At 37.6% G+C, this 23,761-nt stretch overlaps 2 protein-coding genes across 2 annotated transcripts in view; both read left to right on the top strand.

Annotated features, from left to right (window-relative positions):
* tut7 (terminal uridylyl transferase 7) overlaps positions 1-18,901 on the top strand; it is a 31,218-nt gene extending 12,317 nt beyond the window's left edge. Inside the window, exons 14-30 of the mRNA XM_081365319.1 lie at positions 1,066-1,335; positions 1,899-2,049; positions 2,365-2,451; positions 3,198-3,298; positions 3,773-3,830; positions 4,139-4,242; positions 5,426-5,515; positions 6,189-6,302; positions 6,669-6,746; positions 6,923-7,100; positions 8,169-8,216; positions 10,352-10,443; positions 10,532-10,647; positions 12,392-12,573; positions 12,683-12,732; positions 12,830-12,896; positions 17,248-18,901. Coding sequence (XP_081221445.1) covers positions 1,066-1,335; positions 1,899-2,049; positions 2,365-2,451; positions 3,198-3,298; positions 3,773-3,830; positions 4,139-4,242; positions 5,426-5,515; positions 6,189-6,302; positions 6,669-6,746; positions 6,923-7,100; positions 8,169-8,216; positions 10,352-10,443; positions 10,532-10,647; positions 12,392-12,573; positions 12,683-12,732; positions 12,830-12,896; positions 17,248-17,312 — 1,851 coding nt within the window. The 3' untranslated portion in view covers positions 17,313-18,901. The remainder of the gene's footprint in view (positions 1-1,065; positions 1,336-1,898; positions 2,050-2,364; positions 2,452-3,197; positions 3,299-3,772; positions 3,831-4,138; positions 4,243-5,425; positions 5,516-6,188; positions 6,303-6,668; positions 6,747-6,922; positions 7,101-8,168; positions 8,217-10,351; positions 10,444-10,531; positions 10,648-12,391; positions 12,574-12,682; positions 12,733-12,829; positions 12,897-17,247) is intronic.
* Positions 18,902-20,010: 1,109 nt separating this feature from the next.
* isca1 (iron-sulfur cluster assembly 1) lies at positions 20,011-23,195 on the top strand. The gene is made up of 4 exons (XM_081365318.1): positions 20,011-20,198; positions 21,600-21,653; positions 21,743-21,848; positions 22,316-23,195. The coding sequence occupies exons 1-4, from the start codon at positions 20,118-20,120 to the stop codon at positions 22,462-22,464; spliced, it is 390 nt and encodes a 129-aa protein (XP_081221444.1). The 5' UTR covers positions 20,011-20,117; the 3' UTR covers positions 22,465-23,195.
* Positions 23,196-23,761: the final 566 nt, after the last annotated feature.

Genomic DNA, 23,761 nt, shown 5'->3' with positions numbered 1-23,761 from the left:
AAAAGTTCATCGAAGTTGTCCTAAGACAGTTCAAAATTAATTTATAACTTTGATGAATTTTTTGATCCACTTTAAATGTTGACTACTGTAGATTGAGAAGAAATAGTCTTCTTTTCATCATGCACTTGAGTTTAGGAACAGCTCTGAAATCAAGGGAAATTAGATCCTCATATGATACCCTTGAATTTTTATGCATTAGAGTTTCTCAGGTAAATTTCTTCTTACCCTCTAGTGCTCTTTGTGTGTCGGGCAAAAATTACCCTTTTTTTTTTTTTTTCAATGAAAATAATGTACTATATTTTAGTTTGATAATATTTTTTTTTATAAAAAAAAAATTGCAGTATACTAAATTATATTTATGCTGTATTTATAATCAATTTATTCATTTTTTGAGCATAGACCTGAAAATTTAATTTCCACTGTCGTAAACCTTGAATGCTTTAGAGCCCAGACTTAAGTTTGATGTCTTTTCTAAGACGACACTTGGCAGATTATTGCTGAAGTGAAAAAAGTTTTAAAAAGTAACAGAATTGTATGTGTATTATGAAAAATGTCCAAAAATATAATTTTACATTTTTATACAATGTATTTTCAAAATCACGTTTTACTCTTAAACTGCAAGAAAATCAAAAATCTAAACAAGCTGTGTTCCAAATTTGAGGTTGATATCTCAAAAAATTAGCTTTCAGTAAGATTTTGTTTGGCCGCAGTACCAAAAGTTTTCACTAGATAAAATTTGCCTCCAATTAATTTCTAATATGCTCATTTTTGACCGCGAGGAGCACTAGTGACTATTTTTCAGAACCACTTAACCTTTTCTAATCATGTCCATGTTCACATAGCAAGTGCCAAAACCTTTACCAAGTTTCGTATCATTCCAATGAAGTAAAAAATTTAAGATTTTTTTCTTTTTTTTGTAAAAAAAAAAAAAAAACTTTTCCAGTTAAAATAAGACAAAGATCTTTAGTACATTTACGCTATAATTTCAGATAAATGTGAAATACTAAAGAAACAGTTTTTGCGTTAGTTCTGAGGTGAAATTAAATTGAGTGTGCACATCTGTAGGGTGAAGAAGATGAGGAAGATGACGACGACGATGACATCGAGCTCGATGAATCTGGAGGTGATCCTTCTGGCGACGAGATCTTCCCCTTCGACCGGGAGACGAGTGACGATGTGGGATCCGATGTAGGCGATCCCGAGGAAGCAGCATCTGTCCAAATCAAGCCAAAAGCAGAGCGCTCCAAATCTGAATCTGAGTCGCCTGCAGGAACGCAGTTGGACCTTGAAGGCGTTCATTATGTCTTCACCAAGAGGGTTTTCAGCGATGGCAAGGTAAATATGCATTCTCATGTTTTGCATGTCTATGTGAGAACATCCAAACTTATTAAATGTAAAAAGTACTAATGTTTGTTATTGTTGCCAGCTGCTCTTGTCAAGCAATTGTTGAGAATGCAATACTAAGGTGCCTCTATTATGCTATTTTAAAGGTTCCTACAATAGGTTTACATGCATCCAGAGTCAAAAAACACTTTAATTTTCTCATAATATACATTACAGCATCAGCTCTAAACCCCGCCTTTCCGAGAACCTGCTCTGATCTGATTGGTCAGACGGCCCAGTCTGTTGTGATTGGTGATTGGAGACTATAACTCCACTTTGATCTTTGAAACTTTGTAGACATTTTTTACTTTCTCAAACAACTCTATATTACACACGACATGAAAGATAATATCCGAAGAAGCATAATAGGGGCACTTTAAATGTTTCTTTTGACATTTTAATGATGTCTTTTAACTTTATTGTGAATTCATGCATCTGCAATTCCAGCACCAGTCTTTATTCACCATTGAATGTGGTTCATGGTGACAAATTATCTGTTTTTTTTTTCCTGCTAGTCCCCCATTGTGATATGCGGCCTTTGCAAGAGTGACGGACATTCAAAACAGGACTGTCCCGAGGACTTCAAGCGAGTGGAGTTAAAGCGCCTTCCACCCATGACTCTAGACTTCCTGAAGATCCTCAATGAAGTCTGTGAGCAATGCTACCGTAAGTACACGGTGGATATATGTTGACATGAAGACATTCTTTAATTTTTTTTCCTTTATTGTAGTGAACTCAACCTGAGGATGAAATGTAGACTGGTAATTCTGTTATGGGAAGATACAGACAAATAGTTCAAGTCTTTGCCTTTCCTACACCTTTTACGGTTATCTATGGGTTTCTACATGTGCACATTGTTGCATACATCTTTTTTTATTTACATACATCTTTCTTTGTTTTATTAAATGTTAAAATCTAACTTGTGCTTACATTTTTGCATGTAGCTTCACTGATTCAATAAAAATGATTGCATTTATTTAGGTGACTTTGCACCAGATGATGTGGAGGTGAAGGTCAGAGAACACATTTTGCAAGACTTTGAGACTTACCTGAGAGATCAAGTGCCAGGTAATGCCGCTTGGTGAAACTGTATAGAATCTAAGTATGTAAAGTTTGGTATTTTTCCGTTTAAATGCGCTGAGGGATTTCTTCTTCTGTATTGCTGCACGACACTTCGTCCACAAATAAACAAAATGGCGAAGCAGAACAATTTGCTTAATACACACCTCATTAGAGTAGTGAGATTCCACTTGTTTTTAAGTTGGATATCAACATTTTTGCTGGTCTTTTACTCTATTTTGTCAAAGATTGTTTGGTAACACTTTATTTTACAGTGTCCTTGTTACACACACTTATCATAGTAATAACAGTAAAATATGCATAATTACATGCAACTAACCCTCAACCAAACCCTATGCCTAACCCTAACCCTATAGTAAGTACATGTAGTTGCTTAATATTACTCAGTATCTAAATATATAATTACACTGTAACGATGACACCTTAAAAAGGAATAGTTCGGCCAAAAATGATATGCACATTTTTGGGACTTAAAGGAGGTGGACCCCATAACTTGACATTATAACCACTGAAAAATCTAAGACATTTTCTAAAATAACTGAAAATGTGTTCGTCTGAAAAATTATTGACATATGCATCTCGAACGGCTTGAGGGTGAGTAAATCATGGGTTAAATATGATTTTTGGCCGAACTATCCCTTTAAAATAAAGTGTAACCGACTGTTTTATATGTATTTAATGAGAGGACTATACAGATACTTATTTGTTGATGTGTATTTTTATTTATTTATCAGGAGCCAAGTTGGCTTTGTTTGGTTCATCCAAGAATGGGTTTGGCTTTAAACAGAGTGACTTGGACATCTGTATGACTCTAGAAGGCCAGGACACAGCAGCGGTAATGACTCTTTCTACACAAGGTCGCAAACATGCATTCAATTGATCAAAAGTGACGTTAAAGATATTTATAATGTTACATAAGAAAAAAATGCTTCTTTTAAACTTTCTGATCCTGAATACTGAAGAAATGCTCAAATATGAAGCAGCACATCTTTGTTTTCAACATTGATGATTATCATAAATGTCTTTGAGCAGCAAATCAACATATTAGCATGATTTCTGAAGGATCATGTGACACGGAAGACTGTAGTAATGATGCTGAAAATTCTACTTTGATCAATAGTATTTTTTTTATACTTTGTCTGTTTGTGCTGTATTTTTGATCAAATATATACAGCCTTGGTGAGCAAAAGAGACTTCTTTCAAAAATGTGAAGCTGATGAACGGATTACATAAACTATTTATGCACTGTGAACTATGTATACCCTGTATTGCGTGTTCATTAAGTTTCCTAATCTGGTTCCTCTGATAGGGCTTGGACTACATGGCTGTTATTGAGAGCCTGGCCAAAGCTCTACGGAAACACCATGGTAAGGTTTTTTTTTGGGGGGGTGTGATTGTGAAATTGCCTGTTGTTTGCGCTAGGCACTCCTTTCATTCAGTAATCATGTTTTGTATTGTTCACTGTTAAATAGATTTGACATTTTTTAGGAAGGGAAAGACTGTCTTATACATTGTCCTCTCTCAGAAGCTCTAATCTTCTGACTGGTAAATGAAAGGACAAAGAGCCTCTCTGTAAACCTCAGGCAACCTCAGGTTTACTTTAAATGCTTGTTTTTCAAATAAATCAGTGCTTTTGTTTTACACCCATGTCTATTTATCCATCCGTTCATTTTAGGCCTGAGAAACATCCTACCTATTACTACTGCAAAAGTCCCAATTGTGAAGTTTTACCATGCCAAAACTGGACTAGAGGGAGATATAAGCTTGTACAATACACTGGTGAGAGAATAATTCTGTTGCATTATTTTTACACGTCCAAACTTAAACCTTTTTAAGTGGAAGTTTAAACCATTGCAATTGTTAATAGCGTTAGAATTTTATACGAAGAAAGCCCTCTTTACATATTTGCAAAAGTTATTGTAGCTTGTTCACTATCGCCAATTTTTAAACTTCAATATTTTGGCAAAAGACAAGTACTTTGCTTGTTTGGCTTTCTTCAAAAGGATCAAAACAAAATATCTGCCCTATGTTTAACTATTCCCTTCATTTGCAAAATATAACAGCAATGTTTTGATAAAAATAATCTTCGTCAGGCACACATACACAGGCAACACTCAGATTCAAACACAATTGTGGTCAGATACAATCTGTTGGCATCAAGATCAATCATCTTATGATCATTCAATTATAGCAGACTTAATGTGAACACATCACTAGGTCAAATGTCATTGTCCTTCTTATTAAAGGGGTGGTATAATGCCGTTTCCACAAGATGTCAAATAAGTCTCTGATGTCCTCAGAGTGTGTATGTGAAGTTTTAGCTCAAAATACCCCACAGATATTTTTATATAGCATGTTAAAATTGTCGGGTGAATTTTTTGAGGGTGAGCAAAAACACACCGTTTTGTGTCTGTTCCTTTAAATGCAAATGAGCTGCTGCTTCCGGCACAGGGGGTGGAGCTTCAAGAGCTTGTGTCTCTTATTAAATTCATGGTTCTGCAATCCACATTCTTTAGTTTAGTAAGTTTAGTGTACAATTTGCTATTAGAATCCTATCTTAATGTATGCATCTTTTATAAAAAAAATATAAAAATAAAATTTTATATATATATATTGAACTACCCCTGTACCTTTAAACCCATATTACGTCTAAGTAATTCACTTATATTACTCAGTACAGTAACACTTTATTTTACAGTACAATAGTAATTACATGTACCATGTAACAAAGACAATTACTATATATTGTGCATAATTACATGCAACTAACCTTAAAACACACCCTTACCCTATAGTAGGTACATGTAGTTTATTATTATTACTCAGTACTTAAATGTAAAATTACACTGTACCACGAACACCCTAAAATAAAGTGATACCCTCATTTCTTTCTCGTGTAAATTCAAGTGCTGCAAGTCCACAAACAAAGTGCAACCAAGATTTTTCCGTTTTGTTTCCTCAGGCTTTGCACAACACACAGTTGCTTGCATCTTATGCTGCAATTGACGCTCGGGTGAAGATCCTCTGCTATGTCATGAAAGTGTTCTCCAAAGTAAGTTCGACACATTCATGAACGGATGTTATTATTGCTTCAGTCATAGAGATCTTAGTCAGTGGTCAAGCCTGAAGCTTGAATGAGAAAGAATCCAGAAAGTTGCTTTTGGTGAAAAGATGAAGGACGAAACATACATTAGCATATCTGAATTTCAGCTCCAGATATTCTTCACACTTGATACACAGTGATGCGAACAGTAATAGGCATAGGTTTTACTGAATCAATTCCAGCGTGAGTCTCATCCTTCAGAAGTGCATCAAAGGATTTGGATTTGCTTTCATAGCACAAAAAAACAGCGTCTTCTCAACATGAACAACTCAAACCAAACTCTTCCAGTCTCAGCTACAACTACAGTGTTTGAGGGTCAAAGTTGACGTTGTTCACTGGCAGCCAATGAAGAGCACAGACTGGCATTATGCAAATTTATTTTAAACTTGCGTAGGTTCAGCAGGAATCAAGACTGGAATTACTGAGACTCGTTTCAGTTCAGAATCACTTCCGTCTTTTAGGAGACTACAACTCCATTTATCTGCACTTTGATCTTTGAAACTTTGCAGACATTTTACTCTCACAAACAACTATATTACACACCGCATGAAAGGTCAAATCTGAAAAAGCATAATAGGGGCACTTTAACATATTTATGATCTTGATAATGTTTGTCTTTCAGGTGTGTGACATTGGCGATGCATCTCGTGGTAGTCTTTCTTCGTATGCGTACACTCTAATGGTCCTTTACTTCCTTCAACAAAGAAGCCCGGCTGTTATCCCAGTTCTCCAAGAGGTGTCGTTCTTGACAATTATAACCTTTTCAATGACAGTTACTTATGATAAATGATTTTGTGTAAATGAAACACCAAAAATCAATTCTTAATTAAATTAAAAACATTGTATTCCTATTTCATGTAATTTAGAAGTGCATGTTTCCTAGTGCATAACCCAATAAATATATTTCAATAATTCTGATATTTCAACGTAAACAATATTTGAATATAGGTTAAAATGGGATTTATTTCTCTCCCTTTTTGTGTGTATTCTTCTATATTGCTAAAAGTAATCATTAAGGACATCCTAATCTACTGTATTATGGGATGAGATTGATGTAAAACATACATTCACTCTGAATTAATTTTGTATTTGTCTTTTGTAGATATATGAAGGCGAGAAGAAGCCAGTAGTCCTTGTAGATGGCTGGGATGTACATTTCTTTAAGGATTTGAAGAACTTGGTGAGTGAGGTCCAAAAAAAACACATTTTTATTTCACTGTTAATTGTAAAAAGTTCTAGATTGATTTTTAGATCTGATTTTTTTTTTTTTTTTTTTTTTACGTGTATTAAAAAACACACGTCTCAAGACTTATTTTGTAGTAGTTGTTAAGCCTGGGACTGTTGCTCATTCCTCAGCATAAACACTGGCCGGAGTACAGGAAGAACAGGGAGTCAGTCGGGCAGCTGTGGCTCGGCCTGCTGCAGTTTTACACCGAGACGTTTGACTTCAAGGAGTCTGTCATCTGCATCCGCAGAAAAGAACCTCTCACCACCTTCAAGAAGCAATGGACCTCCAAACATCTGGCCATCGAGGGTAAGACCAAGAAATAAACTCTTGACGAGTGGCAAAAATCAGGCCAAGAACCTATGAATATGCAGCGGTAACTAGTGTTGGGTATCGTTTGAATCGGTTCCTAATATCGAATCTTTCGGGTAAAAAAAAAAAAAACTATCATTCACATTTATTCTAAGTCTTATTGCAAAACATTTCATTGTAGCTGATTACCATGAACAAAAATGAACGGGCTAAAGAACAGTGAGGAACTTTTGCCTGTGGTTTAAAAATACCATAGCAAAAACAACTAATATACATTTCAAGCATTATTAAAGACAAGTAACCACTCAGTAATTAAAAAAGAACAAATAAACAAATTAGCAATCGCACAAATAAATACAACTGAACAAAGATACTATTGAAATAAACAGTGTTAAGGTATTCAGGTACAGAAACTAATCAGATTTAAAATAACACTGCACTTTATAAATAAAATATACATTACAAATATAGTTACAAAAGTTATTGTGTCAAGAACAAAGAACAATTTTCTCGTTGTCTTTTGCTGTTTGATTAACGTTATTATAGAGACGGCCGCAGGAATATTAGGCTGCTGTCACTTTAAGAGCTGAACAAATCCAATATACTGATACACATGCGTTTTCTTTGTCAACTGTTTGCGTTCACTTAAGAAAACCGACTGTTTATGAGGATATTATTTAAAAAATTGTATGTGTATTTGTCCAAGTACAAAAAGACGCGGAAGAGAACTCAGTTCAGTATCGCGCAGTACACGGTATGAGAGGCGGCTTTCTGTGCGCTCGTTTCGGATGTGTGTGCAGCTCAGAAAACCGTGCGCGAGTCTTCTTGCGCTTGAATGGTTTAAAGTCATATTAAAATGCACCCAAGGGAATCAATAAGAGGAATCGAAATTTTTATTTAATAACGTATAATTTGAATACATTTTCTATTCCCAACCCTAGCGGTAGCATGTTGCAAGTAGCGTAATTTACATTTTGAAAACTTTTTACTTTTATAACAGACATTCCTCAACGCTGTATGTGCAAGACTGTAGCTGATCATTTTTCTTTCTCTTTCCTCTTTCAGATCCCTTTGATTTGAGTCATAATCTTGGAGCTGGTCTCTCACGGAGAAGTATGTCATGTTTTTCTCTTTTACTCTTTTACTGTTGCATGTATTATGCTCCATACAAACCCTACCTTTCATTGACTCTGATAATTGGAAATATCACATCATTTGGTGCAAATGTAAACAGAGTAAGGACTTAATCACGGCAAGTAGTTTACATGATACAAGCCGCAAACCCCTTCACTTACGTTTACATGCCGTTTTCATCATTCTGATTATTCGCTAAGAATTGTGGTTATTTTACTGCTATTCTTCACATACCCCAATGCCCAGCACAGATGATGAACTCACATGGAGTCGGTGTGTTACTGGTCAAGCTTTTCTAACTCGTATGGATTTATTTGGCCGTTCTTTGGTATCCAGCCTAAAAATGTCTCCAGTTCAGTGTTTTTGACTATCAATAGTGGTGCAACGGATCATCATTGATCCGTGATCCGTTCGGATCAATATCTTCGGTTCGGCACACACGTGATCCGCGGATTGATTTATGAAAAAAAAGTTGTGCGCATGCATGTTCAGTCCACACACAAGCGTGGTCATGGCGAGCGTTATGAACCGCAGAGAGTGTGACGCCTCATTCGCGCCACAAAACCTCCAGACGCACGTAAACGCGTCTTTACATTGACTTAACATTGAAATCACTCGCGCCAGACACTCTATTCGCGTTTGGTGTGAACGCAGCATGGGTGACGGCGAGAGAGAGAGAAAGAGTGCCTGCGAGTGCGAGCGAGCGAGAGTGAGGTCTGCGGTCTTGGCCATTAGTTGATTTACTTGTTTTCGTGTAGGTAATACGTTGTCAAATATGTTTAAACTTAAATAAACTACCCATACAAGTAGTTATGTCTCTTTGTATTAATTTGTCCTGTTATTGACGTAATGCGCGTCATTTACAAAATGCGCAACCAGATGTTCGAATAATTCGAATAGGCTATGTGTTTTTTAGAGGGAATATTCGAACGTCATTTTTGAGCAATTTTGACAGCCCTATATGACAGTGGAAACACATCAAGCATTGGTCCATGTTTAAAGGAAGGAGATGCCTTTTTATGTTGCACTTTAAGTTGTTTTTCATTAATTATGTTAAAAAGAAGATATTATGCATTGTGCATTTTAAGTTGATTTTATATATTTTAATTTAATAATTTAAAAGCGTTAATAAATTCAAAAAACATTTTTTTTTGCTGATCCGAAAAATGATCCGATCCGTGACTCTGATCTGAGAAACGATCCGAACCGTGAGTTTTTTGATCCGTTGCACCCCTAACCATCAATATACTGTATTGTATTCATGTCACACAACTTTATGAATTTAAACTTCAGCACCGCTCATGTTCATGCACACTTTGGTCAGCGTGGAATAGATGCGATTTACATGCCCGTTTACTGCTATTAAAATCGGCATACGTCACATTTTACTATGATTATGGTTTCTATGATTATGAGCTTAATTGCATAAATTTAAAGTTTTGAGTTTACATGAGGTGTTTAATCGCGATATTGCCTAAATCTCGTTATAATCATATTATGAGGGTGCATGTCAATGTTTCATTGTTGTATTACATGACCTAACTTTATTGAAGTTCAGTTTTAAATGTATAAACCCTGTACTTAAACACCTGCAGTTAGCTTCTTTGTTTGATTGTTTAAACTATTTCAGGTTTTTATCTCCATCAGCAACTTTTTGTGTTCCAACCACCTTAAATATAGTAAATGGATAATAATTCTAAGTTTATGGTAGTCAACCATTCACACCAAGAATGAACTATAAAGATAACTATAACAGTGTCCACACAACGCACAATATTGTTCTGTTTATTATAGGCGCACGCTACAGTTTTGTCGTCTGTCGCTTAAAATGTTCAAATTTTTTAAAGCAGGATGGATTCTGATTGGCTCTCTCAATGTTTTTATCGTTCATCAGCTGGAAAAAAATCATTCTGAAAGTGATTCCAACGATATCGTTTCTCTGTGCCGTTGTAGTTGTGATGTGGACTTTTGTGGAGATTTTTAGATGTTATTGTCCTTGGTGTGAACGGGCCTTAACTTCGTACATTTTTATAGATAAATGACGTTTGATATCTTGCCATCTAATGCAATGAATGTGTTTTTTCCCTGTGTCTGGTTGTGTTTTATGTTTACAGTGGCAAGCTTCATCATGAAGGCCTTCATCAACGCCCGCAGAGTTTTCGGCACCCCTGTCCGAGTCTTTCCACCAGAGTATTCAAATAAAATGGTTTGTGTCCTTTACCTTGAGCATGTCAATTCTGTAAGACGCCCCACAAGTCAAGTTATATACAAGTGCTCAAATTCACTGTTTGCAGGAGTACTTTTTCGACCCAGAGGTGCTGACCGAGGGCAAGCTCGCACCCAATGACCGCTGCTGCCGCATTTGTGGGAAGATTGGACATTTTATGAAAGACTGCCCGATGCGAAAGAGGTAATTCAGCACAAGAACTATTGTAGAATAACTTTAACTACAATTATTGTTCATACTGGACACTACTTAATTTTAAACATTCTTTTCTGTATTTCATGCAACGATGATTCATAGAGAATCTTAACTACTGTTCAGAAGTTTGGGGCTTGTAAAATTGTAATACTTTTGTTCCGCAAGGATGTATAAAATTGATGAAAAGTGACAGTAAAGACATTTTACATGTTACAAAGAATTTCTATTTCAAATAAATGCTGTTCTTTTGAACTTTCTATTCATCAAAGAATCTTGGGGGAAAAAGTATGACGTTTCCACACACTTATGAAGCAGCACAACTGCTTTCAACATTTATAATAATCAGAAATGTTTCTTGAGCAGCAAATTATCATATTAGATTGATTTCTGAAGGATCATGTGACACTGAAGACTGGAGTAATGATGATGAAAATTCAGCTTTGATCACAGGAATAAATTACAGTTCAAAATATATTTACATAAACAGTTTTTTAAAATTGTAATATTTCACACTGTTTTTACTGTGTTTTTAATCAAATAAATGCATTCTTGGTAAGCAGAAGAGACTTCTTTCACAAACATTAAAAAAATCTTACTAACCCCAAATTTTTGAACGATAGTGTGCTTTTGCACATTAAAACAGAATAAAATCCTAATTAAAGGTGCAGTAAGCGATTTCTGAGAAACACTGTTGATATTAAATCAACCCAAACAAACACACCCCTCCCTTTATTGCTCCGCCCCCAAAATGCTTGAACACTCAATTCAAGAGTGGATGTCTTTTTTTATCATAGCAGAAGGGAAGCAAAATAATGCTTCACGTAAAATAAAGTGAAGATGGCAAATGACAGTGAAGAACAAGAAATGAACAAAGTACACAAGTGTATATCCAAGCAAGAGTTGGTTGTTAGTCGCCAACAGCAGACAAACAATGACTCTCAAAACTCGTCTTACTAGAGATAACATTACAACAGCAGCATATCTTGGTTCTGGGAAACAGCAAGTGGACACGCCCCCTATTGCTGATTGGCTCACTCTCTCCCCTCCCCAATCATGAGTGGACATGCCCCCTACTGCTGATTGGCTCACTCTCTCCCCTCCCCCATCATGAGTGGACATGCCCCCTACTGCTGATTGGCTCACTCTCTCCCCTCCCCCATCATGAGTGGACATGCCCCCTACTGCTGATTGGCTCACTCTCTCCCCTCCCCAATCATGAGTGGACATGCCCCCTACTGGTGATTGGCTCACTCTCTCTCCCCTCCCCCATCATGAGTGGACACGCCCCCTACTGCTGATTGGCTCACTCTCTCTCCCCTCCCCCATCATGAGTGGACATGCCCCCTACTGCTGATTGGCTCACTCTCTCTTCCCTCCCCCATCTTGAGTGGACACGCCCCCTACTGCTGATTGGCTCACTCTCTCTTCCCTCCCCCATCTTGAGTGGACACGCCCCCTACTGCTGATTGGCTCACTCTCTCTTCCCTCCCCCATCTTGAGTGGACACGCCCCCTACTGCTGATTGGCTCACTCTCTCCCCTCCCCCATCATGAGTGGACACGCCCCCTACTGCTGATTGGCTACAAGTGTGTTGTGCTGCTCGGTTCGATCCACTTTCAACAGCGTTTCTGAGAAATCACATACTGCACCTTTAAATCAGACATTTGATGCTTTTAGTTTGAATTATTCATTTGTTTATTAATTCTTTTTTTTGTTTCAATTGTATACTAAGACAAAGACGTGACAATGCTGATGGATTCTTCAGTGGACGTGATGTCAACAGAGCGACCAAAGGCATGATGGACGACAGCCCTTACAGGGATGGACGGTGGCGGCAGAGGGAGGAGAAATGCTGTTATCTCTGCGGCTCCAACGCTCACATCAAGAAGGACTGCCTGCTGTCCAAGTCTTTAGGTAGCTGCGCTCATCGCATTGTTTAAAGTGTATTTAGTTCTGCTGGAATGAACCAAGTGATGCGATTTGGTCAAGAATCACGCAGTCATTCATGTATTTCTCTTTGCAGAATCCTCCCCAACCACATACCAAAGAAGTCCTGCATCAGACAGGGACAAAGTATGTCAGTTAATCACAGTCATCATTATGCACGAACACTGTAGTTTTGCCTAGGAATTAAACAAAGAACTCAGTGGATCTCTTGTTGTGTCTGCAGGACAGTCCTCAACAGGACAGGAGAAAGAAGCGCAAAGCAAAGAGGGTGATTTTGGGTCCTGAAACAGGTGAGTACATTTCATGAGTGAATGGTGGTCTATGCAGTGCAGAAACTTTGCAAACAGTTGATTCCTATGGATCTATTCAAACCAGACATGAACATCTGTCCAGGGTTATTATCGTTAACTAAGGGGCCATTTACACGACACCACTTTCGACTGAAAACTGAAAAATTATGCGTTTTGGCCGTTCATTTACACAACAACAGTGTTTTTTAGAAAAAAAGAAAAAGAAAACGTGTTTCAAAGTGCAAGTTAGTGAAAACTATACTGTCTCTGTGTATTCTACAAAACTGTGACTCTGTGAAACCGGTGACGTCATGCGAATGTGTATTGCGTGCTCAGTCTATAGACGCGTAGTGTTTCTTTACAAAATGACATCGCTATCTACTGGCCTGGCTGCAGAAAACAGCGTTTTTAATCTTTTTTTTCGCAGATCCGTGTGAATTGAGATAGTTTGACAATGTTGTCGTCTGTATATTAATTATAATAAAATGACACTGCATTCGTCTAATGACAGACACATTTTTAGGGATTTTGTTGTTGTTTGTTTTCCATAAAGAAAACTGACCAAACAAAGAAATTCAAGCTTTTGGTCCCTTTTTCGAAGCCACTGCTGATACACAATCCAGAGCATTGGTGACTCGATAGCTGTTTTTCTGACACATCAGACATGAAGCTGCTGTTGACATTGCTTAATGTACACTCACTGGCCACTTTATTAGGTACACTAGTACTGAGTTTGACCCCATTTTTCCTTCAGAACTGCCTTAATTCTTCATGGCAGAGATTCAACCAGGCTCTGGAAACATTCCTCTGAGATTCTGGTCCATATTGACGATAGAATCACACATTTGCTGCAGATTTTCAGACATGATGTGATTGTGAATCTCTCGTTCCTCCATATCCCAAAACTGCTCTACTGGATTGAGATCTGGTGACTGGAGGCCATTTGAGTTTAGTGAACTTATCATGTTCAAGAAACCAGTTTGAGATGATTTGTGAAGTGTGTTATCCTGCCTGAAGTGTCAGAAGATGGTCATAAAGGACTGGACATGGTCAGTAACACACTTCAGGTCGGCTGTGGTGTTTAAGGCTCAGGTGGAACTGAGAGACCCAAAGTGTGTCGAGAAAATATATAACACACTGTTACACACCAGCAGCCTGAACCGCTGATACAACGCAGGATGATCCACGCTTTCATGTTGTTTACACTGAACCCTGACCCGACCGTCTGAACGTCACTGCAGAAATCCAGACGCAGAGCAGTTGATGTTCCTCCAGTCTTCTGGTGTCCAGTTTTGGTGAGTTCGTGTGAATTGTAGCCTCAGTTTGTGTTCTCGTTTGACAGGAGCGACACCGGTGTGTGTCTTCTGCTGCTGGAGCTCTTCTGCTTCAAGGTTGGACTGTTGAGCGTTCAGAGATCGGTGTGTGTTCAGAGACGCTCTTCTGCTTCAAGGTTTGACGTGTTGAGCGTTCAGAGATCGGTGTGTGTTCAGAGCCGCTCTTCTGCTTCAAGGTTGGACGTGTTGAGCGTTCAGAGATTGGTGTGTGTTCAGAGACGCTCTTCTGCTTCAAGGTTGGACGTGTTGAGCGTTCAGAGATTGGTGTGTGTTCAGAGACGCTCTTCTGCTACAAGGTTTGACGTGTTGAGTAGGGATGGGACGAAATATCGTTTGACGAAATATTGCGATACAAAACGTGACGAAACGCATCGAGGTCGAAAAAAATGGATCGCGAAATAAAGATAGATGGCACTGCTGCATGATTTGCGTAGTATATGTAATAAAATATGTATATTTTATTGACACTGGAACAGTATGCATTCAAAAAGAATGCTTATTTAATTCAATAATAAATATTACAAAAAGTTGGCTTTAGCTGGATTCGAGCCCCAGTCTCGGTGAGCACCTGCATTAGAAAACAGTGTAATATAAATGCGTGATTTTCCCACACGAAGAAACCGGAAATTGTATCATAAGACCTATGCTGAGGAAGACATATCTCTGAACGTCACATTTCACCTTTTCTTTTCGATTTTCTGCGTTTTCTGCGATTCACAGCCTGTATTTTGAATGGTGTTTGACAATTCAGAGCCACCGTGCAAGCGAACGACAAAATCCAGCTGTTCGGTTCTGTCTGCCCAGCGCTTCCGCCGGCCGTGTGTGTGTGTGTGTGTGTGTGTCCATACCTTAGACATACTGCCAGTCTCTGTTCAGGATCGATTGGTTCACGGAAACTGGTCGTCGTCTTTTTAATATGTGGCTCCAGTATCGCTAGCAAAGCATCAAACTGTTCCACTGACATTCTGAGGTAAATTTTGAATTGCTCGGGATAATTTCGCAACTCCTTTAAGGAGGTGAAACTCTCCTTCCTCTCGGCGCAATCTCAGGATTGGATGGACCCAATATTTTCCTCTTTCTTTTTCTCTTTTTAAGAAGAAAGAGGGCAACGAAATCATCCTCACTGCTTGACGAATCCATTTAGTTTTTTTTGCGTTTTTTTTTTTTTTTGCGCAAAGGTTTAATAAATACGCATCGGACTCAGTGTGCAAGGTGTCTGTGCGTGACGAATTTTAAGGCTGACGAACACGAAAAAACGCATACGAAAATTTCGGACTCAGTGTGCAATGGCCTTAAGACTGTCTGTAAGCTATGCCATGCTGTCATTCCGTACACCACATCCAACTCATCAAACATGAACCACCACCTTCAACGTCACCATAATAAAGTTGTTGTTATACAGTAATATTTTTTTCTTTTTTGATATCGTATCGTGACGTATCGTATCGTGACCCTGGCATATCGAGGTGCATCGTATCGTGAGTTTTAAGTGTATCGTCCCATCCCTAGTGTTGAGCGTTCAGAGATTGGTGTGTGTTCAGAGACGCTCTTCTGCTTCAAGGTTTGACGTGTTGAGTGTTCAGAGATTGGTGTGTGTTCAGAGACGCTCTTCTGCTTCAAGGTTTGACGTGTTGAGCGTTCAGAGATTGGTGTGTGTTCAGAGACGCTCTTCTGCTTCAAGGTTGGACGTGTTGAGCGTTCAGAGATTGGTGTGTGTTCAGAGACGCTCTTCTGCTTCAAGGTTGGACGTGTTGAGCGTTCAGAGATTGGTGTGTGTTCAGAGACGCTCTTCTGCTTCAAGGTTGGACGTGTTGAGCGTTCAGAGATTGGTGTGTGTTCAGAGACGCTCTTCTGCTTCAAGGTTGGACGTGTTGAGCGTTCAGAGATTGGTGTGTGTTCAGAGACGCTCTTCTGCTTCAAGGTTTGACGTGTTGAGCGTTCAGAGATTGGTGTGTGTTCAGAGACGCTCTTCTGCTTCAAGGTTGGACGTGTTGAGCGTTCAGAGATTGGTGTGTGTTCAGAGACGCTCTTCTGCTTCAAGGTTTGACGTGTTGAGCGTTCAGAGATTGGTGTGTGTTCAGAGACGCTCTTCTGCTTCAAGGTTGGACGTGTTGAGCGTTCAGAGATTGGTGTGTGTTCAGAGACGCTCTTCTGCTACAAGGTTTGACGTGTTGAGTGTTCAGAGATTGGTGTGTGTTCAGAGACGCTCTTCTGCTTCAAGGTTTGACGTGTTGAGCGTTCAGAGATTGGTGTGTGTTCAGAGACGCTCTTCTGCTTCAAGGTGGGACGTGTTGAGCGTTCAGAGATTGGTGTGTGTTCAGAGACGCTCTTCTGCTTCAAGGTTTGACGTGTTGAGCGTTCAGAGATTGGTGTGTGTTCAGAGACGCTCTTCTGCTTCAAGGTGGGACGTGTTGAGCGTTCAGAGATTGGTGTGTGTTCAGAGACGCTCTTCTGCTTCAAGGTTTGACGTGTTGAGCGTTCAGAGATTGGTGTGTGTTCAGAGACGCTCTTCTGCTTCAAGGTGGGACGTGTTGAGTGTTCAGAGATTGGTGTGTGTTCAGAGACGCTCTTCTGCAGATCTCGGTTGTATCGAGTGCTTATTTGAGTTACTCTATATATATATATTTCTATCAGCTAAACCAGTCTGGTCATTGGTTCTCCTCTGACATCAACACTGCATTTCTCCCACAGAACTGACGCTCACTGGATATTTTCTCTTTTTCGGATCATTCTCTGTAAACCCTAGAGATGGTTGTGCGTGAAAATCCCAGTAGATCAGATGAAATACTCAGACCATGTTCAAAGTCACTTAAATCCCTTTCTTCCTCATTCTGATGCTCAGTTTGACCTTCAGCAGATCGTCTTGATCATCTCTAAATGCACAGAGTTGCTGCATGTGATTTGCTGATTAGATATTTGTGTTGATCAGGTGTACCTAATAAAGTGGCCGGTGAATGTAAAATTGATAATGTCCTGTTATTACATAATCCATGCTGTGTTTCTCCATCATATTGTAGGTAGTCTTGCCAACAGACACGCGTCTGTAACTGCGTCTGTGGAGAAGTGGAGCCCCTTCAAGTAAAGCTGTGAAACGAGCCATCGCCGGTTTCTGATCTCCGACAGCCTGAGTCCAGTATTACCCTGAACCCCAGTTAGTACACCTTGATCAATGTGCCTTTTACAGGTGTCTACTTTTTAGTTCTGTTCTTTCTAATTGTGGAATGAACTTGATGTTTCTCATTTTATCTGTTTTTATTTTATTTTTTAAATTGAGAGTCCAGTTGATTACCTTTGTCATTTAGATTGTAGCGCCATTGTGTGTTTTTGAATTTGCTTGAATAGTTTTAGTAAGAAAACTTTGCACGATCGTGCGTCTTGTGTGTGTGTTCCAAGAAGCATTTTATTTTGTATAAAAATGTACATAAAGAAACGTCGGCTGGGGTCTGTGTATTTACAGTAATGCTAATGTTAATGCAGGATAATTGTTGAGCTTTTCAGTTCGACTGGGCTTGGTTTTAGTTATGCTTTATTGTATAATTTATAGAAGTATTTTGTTTTTTGCTGATTGAATTGCATATGTTTTTCAAAGAAGGCTACACTGCCTACCTTGCATTCGCTGCAATGTCAATAAACAAAATGAATTCCCTCCATAATAGTAATTCAACTCTTGTCTTTTTGCTTTTCTTTTTTTTTTTTTTTTTTTTTTTTTGACAATAAATGGATTTTGTCATAATGAGGTCTCTGCACTGTGTTTTTGTAATGACTTTTACATTTTTCATATTTGCCTGTGTGTTTAACTTCTGCAGTGTTTTTAATGGCAGACATTTGGTATCGCCACAATGTTAAACATTCAAGAGAAAAGTTAGTGCACCCCATAAAAAGCATTTAACATACAGGTATTGGATTAAAAATAGACCAGTGTTATCAGATCACCTGCATTATGATATGATGTATTGTGATTTGTACAGCTTGAATAAAGAAAAATGGTCACTTCTTGTGTGGAAAAGTTAGTCCACCCCACTGGCAATCTGTTCAGGCTGGATCGTCCCACCAAATCCCACTCAAGAGCAGCATATTGCAAGATGGGATCAAGGGATCTGCAGACAAGTTGAAGTGAATGTGCAAGGCAACCACCCTTTAAAAGACACTTATTTGAAAATCAATATATATATTGATTAATGGGGTTAATTTCCACTTGTATATCAGGTACCAATCCTAAGAATTTATAGATTTAAACGATTATTTTAGTGGATATTTAACTGGCCTTTCTGAGTCCATGCAGGACATAGTTAATTATATAGATATACTGTATAAACACATCAAGAATGTCTATGGTTATTAGCAGTTTTATTAAAGTTTTATTCATATTGTGAATTTTCTTTTATTATAATGTTTTCATGTCAATTTTAGTTTCATTTTTTTTGTCATTTTGCTGTGTGCTTTTGTCATTTTATTTTATATTTTTAAAAATAGCTATTTAGGCTTAATTTACTTTGGCTAGTTTTAGGTTTTTATTTCCGTTTAATAATTTTAGTGCTTCAACTTATTTCAGTTTATGTTCGAGGCAACATTATTTCAATCAACAGAAATTGTTTTAAGTTTCATTTAACTATATGACCCTGGTTATTAGAATCAAATGCAACTATTACAATAAAGTATTTTTCTCATGTTTATGAAACTTTTAAATCATTTACTATAATCATTCAGCACTTTATAATCATATCCTCCTGAGACTCAGGAAAAAAAGTTTTTTGAATTTAGTTTTTTTTTTCATGTCATCACATTGTTTAGAGCATAAGAAACAAATAGCAAAAAAGTTTTTTGAAAAATGATATTTTATTCATATGTGCTATGTCCTCTGTAGTGGACACCAGGACTCAGTTGTTTAAAAAATAAAATGAAATGAAATTTTATGTATAGGCAAAAACAATAGGATTTTTTTTTTTCAATCACCAATCAATTTTGGGGTTTCAGGATTTTTTAACCAAAATTTGTATAAAGATGATTCTCAACTGAGTTATGAAAGATATAACGGAATGAATTGATACACCATTTTACTTTATGCAATATGTGGGTAAAATGGCCATAAATTAATATTCCCATGCAATGCAATGTATCTATACACTGTATCTAATTTGCAATTAATGTGTTCTCTGAGCAACTTTTAATGAAAAAAGAAGTGTAATAATTGGAGTAATAATTAGCAACATTTTAATAATAATATCTAATATTTCATATTAACTTTTTGTGTCTCCCAAAATGCCTGATAAACATGATTTAAGTCCTGATATCCTCTACAGTGGACATTATGAAATCAAGGCCCTGTTCTGCTACAGAAAGTCATTTTTTGATTTGAATGTTGGTTTATGAAATACAATTTGAAAAGTAGTCCGATTTAAATTATAATTACAATATATAATCATATTTCCGTAAGAGTGCTACATTGCATCACAAAATTAATTAATTAAAAATGAATCAGGCATTTTTAAAGACCAATGATAAGCTGTTTTCATGGTGAAACCTCCAAACATTTGGTATCTCTGAAAAGTCCTGAATGTGCTCTTTACAGGACACCCAGGTTGTGACATGTGACATGTATGGTGTCAGAGAAATTTACTAAAATATAATGTCCACTACAGTGGACAAAAGTCTATTCCTGGGTCCCAGGAGCACATAATCAGTACGTCCTCTTTATCTTTACGTAAAAATTAGTTGCGTAATTTCATCCGTCTCATGGCGGTTTTAAAGTCTTGAATAACGGTTACTCATAGGCTGTATAAGCTATCAATCAAATAACCAACCAATCCTCTGCGTTCTGTGGGGAGGGCGTTCCTTGCATTACCTCTGGTGTTTACATCCAAACACGAAGTGCTTAAGTAACTTCAACATGTCAGCCTCCATAGCACGGGCGACTGTAAGGGCGGTTAGCAGACGGAAAATACTGCCAACAAGAGCCGCTTTAACCCTGGTGAGTGTTGACTCCGTTTTCAACACCATGACGAGACCGAACAAACATTTAGTTCTCAAATACTTGACATAGCATGACGTTACATGACAGATGCGTTTAGCCGTAGCCAGTGCTCGGATATCCGATAAATAACGGTATAATCATAGACAACGTCGTCCATTCTGAGACAGTCAGATGGATATTCAAACGTAAGAGCAGGTTATTGCAATGTGGTTGAGTTGTTTCAATTAAATCTGACGTGAAGGTCAGTGTTTGGGCAGGTTAGCCGTTAGCAGATGCTTGGAGATCGTATCAAGCGCTTAATAATGTTTATGTAAGTTACTAACGTTACAGAACCTTCTAGATGTGCCTCGTCGTGCCCTTCAAATATAAGTTACCTTTGTGCCTGTTTAAAGTTGTTGTCATTCACTCTACTTACTTGTGTGTCCTGTCCGGGTGAATAGGAGCAGTTGTTCAGGGTAAAGTCAGGACAGCAGGATCTTATCCATGTTGCTGTGATCAGATAACACGCTTATAATTTAGTTTTGTTGTTAATCTCACGAATTTCAGCATTCCACTGCTGTAACACAGATGTTTACTGGGTAACTTACGTGCTAAAGTTGTTTAATGTTTATACAATCAGTGATTTAAATCAACATGTTACTGCGCACGTGCAGATGCCACTGTTTGACGCTACATGTAGTTGCTGTCAAAGCAGTTTTAACATTCTTTACTATGTGTGATACAATGCATTTTACATTTAGCATAGCCTATGCTCTTTATCTAAAACGATTTCCAGTAGACTAGTGTATTTTACTTGCTCTGCAGTAAATCGCTGAGTCATTTTAAGTTTAGCTGACACTTATGTATTCTTTTGCTTTATGCGTGGCAAAAAATAAATAAAAATAAAATAAACTCTAGTTTTGCCTTAAAGGTATTAAAGGCTTCCTTCATCACTATCAGCCTTGATATTTACTGACTGCCATACATGTGGGTTTCCATTGTCAGATAGATAGATAGCATCTTCAAGAACATGGAGTCACATGTGAGAGTCCAGACGTCACACAAAGTGCTTTAATCTGGATGGTTTAATGTATTAGTTTGTGTCCAGTCTCCTGTAATTCACCAGACATCAACACCTCCACATTCTTTGAGAAGTTGTTTGCAACTGAAGTGGAATTATTGAAAAGTTTTGGTGAAATTTGAACCTTAGTAGAAAATGAAAACAACAGATAATGGGACAGTTGTCAGATAAACTATATTTTCTTTCTTCTGGTTATATATATATATTTTGTTAAAAATTATAATTTGAATAGTCTTTGTAGCAAACTTTAGGGGAAAACAACTAAAAGAGTGTATTTATTTGCAAATAGTTAACTAAAGGACGTTGATTTGACATCTCTGTCTTTTCTTCATTTCCAGACGCCTTCAGCTGTGAATAAAGTCAAACAGCTCTTACAGAATAAACCAGAATATGTGAGTATTTGTTCTCTTATTAGTCGTCACGAGCATTTGATGCATTTCCCCCGTCTCATTCTTCGGGTTCTTCATCCGTCTTCAAACAGATCGGCCTGAAGGTCGGTGTTCGAACCAGAGGCTGCAATGGCCTCACTTACACTCTCGACTACACTCAAGAGAAAGACAAATCAGACGAGGAGGTGCTGCAAGATGGTGAGATGACAAATTAGTACAATATTATATTTTATTTACACTTTTTAAATGTTTTTCGCTTCTGCTCACCAAGGCTGCATTTATTTGATCTAAAATACAGTAAAAAAAGTGAAATATTATGTGAATATATTGTAAAGTGTAATTTATTCCTGTGATGTAAAGCTGAATTTTCAGCATCATTACTCCAGAGTCACATAATCCTTCAGATATAATCATATGCTGATTTGCTGCTCAAGAAACATTCCTGATTATTATCAATGCTGAAACAGTTTATTATTATTAGAAAGTTCAAAAGAACAGCATTTTTGTGCAATCGAGAACTTTTATAACAACTTTTCATAAATGTATTGCATTCTTGTTGAATAAAAGTATTAATTTCTTTAAAAAAGAAAAGAAAAAATGACTGACCCTGAACTTTTGCACAGAAGTGTGTTATGAATAATCATATTTGCGGTGTATTTCTCCAGGCGCACGAGTGTTCATTGAGAAGAAGGCCCAGCTGACGCTGCTCGGCACAGAGATGGATTTCGTCGAAACGAAACTTTCTAGCGAGTTTGTATTCAACAACCCCAACATCAAAGGGACGTGTGGGTGTGGAGAAAGCTTCAACATGTGACCCTTGACCCTTTCAGGACATCCCATCCCATCAATCCTAGATTTGTGGGTAAAGAGCTGGAGAAAGAGACTGATGCTTAGTGGCTTGTTTGGCCATCAGTTCCTGTGCTGCCAACATTCACCTCAACACGAGCCCATATATTTCACATTTCAGAAATCACTTTGAGGATCATTAACTCATTTCACTATGGCTTGTACACGCTTTATTGAGCATCTTGATATTTATTTTACATGTGCCTGTATGTCATGCAGCTCAGAGAGTTAAAACTGCACTCCATTGCTTAGTTTTCTTCTCAGAAAGGTGTGTACCGTTTAGCCGCACTGACATGTTCATATTTAATAATCCAGTTATTATGTTGTGCTGAGGCTTATCCTGATGAACCTGCTGAACGCCATCACATGACCTCACAGCTCCGGCCTACATCTACAACACATCTACACTGCAGTTGCTTCCTCATGGCTGTTTTGTGGACCAGCAGTTCAAATCTGTAACAATCTACATAATAATAAAAGATGCATCTGCCTGGTGGATGTTCATTTATATAATAAAGCTTTTCACTTTCAGCCCATAATGTGCAGCACAGGAACTGATGCCATTTACAGACGTTTTAAAATGCAATTGATTGACTTGAACTTGTTTTCTGTTGAAGTGTTATTAGTGTAATATGTACATAACCATGTAAATCCATACGACTGTCTTTTAACGCACAAATAAACCTTACGTTTTACTTCTGTGCTGTTTCTTGAGTGAAATGCCTTTAGTGTCCTGAACGTGGCGCTGTTATTAAAGAAATAATAAAAAAATAAAAATTATTAAAAAATTATTAAAATCCCAATTCCCTCCCTTAAAAAAAAGCAGCAGGAGTTTCCTTTTATATATCACTCCACTGATTATATACAGATATTTAAGATGAGTGTTCATTTACTGTATATTGGGAATATGCAGATTATAAATGTCAAAGTATTTCGTTTATTATGAATCAATTTTTGTTTTCTCTGTTAAACCTGTATTAATAGGTTAAAAGAAAAATATAAACAGATTGGAAACATATTTAAATGTTATCTTATTTAGCTTATGCATAGTTTTATTTGTATCGATCTCCAAATTATTGATCACAAATGAATGTTAAGCGAGGCAAAACGATGCAGATGAACTCGCGGATGAGGCAACACATTTACATCAGAGTTTTAGTATAATTGTTTATTAAAATGCCATCACACATCAAGAATGATAACCATAACGATTAGCCTCTAGCCACCGTTTTTATATTCCAACCATATCGTTAATGGTTATAGTT

Source organism: Scardinius erythrophthalmus (assembly GCF_964197995.2).
Source record: "Scardinius erythrophthalmus genome assembly, chromosome: 5".
Classification (NCBI taxonomy): Eukaryota; Metazoa; Chordata; class Actinopteri; order Cypriniformes; family Leuciscidae; genus Scardinius; species Scardinius erythrophthalmus.
This window is presented reverse-complemented; position numbering and strand designations above follow the sequence as displayed.

What these genes read in the sequence shown, in the direction of transcription:
- isca1 (XM_081365318.1), top strand. Translation starts at nt 20,118, where the DNA reads ATGTCAGCCTCCATAGCACGGGCGACTGTAAGGGCGGTTAGCAGACGG. An exon ending in CAAGAGCCGCTTTAACCCTG is followed by an intron (nt 20,199 to 21,599) that starts GTGAGTGTTGAC and finishes CTTCATTTCCAG; the next exon opens with ACGCCTTCAGCTGTGAATAA. An exon ending in CGAGGAGGTGCTGCAAGATG is followed by an intron (nt 21,849 to 22,315) that starts GTGAGATGACAA and finishes GTATTTCTCCAG; the next exon opens with GCGCACGAGTGTTCATTGAG.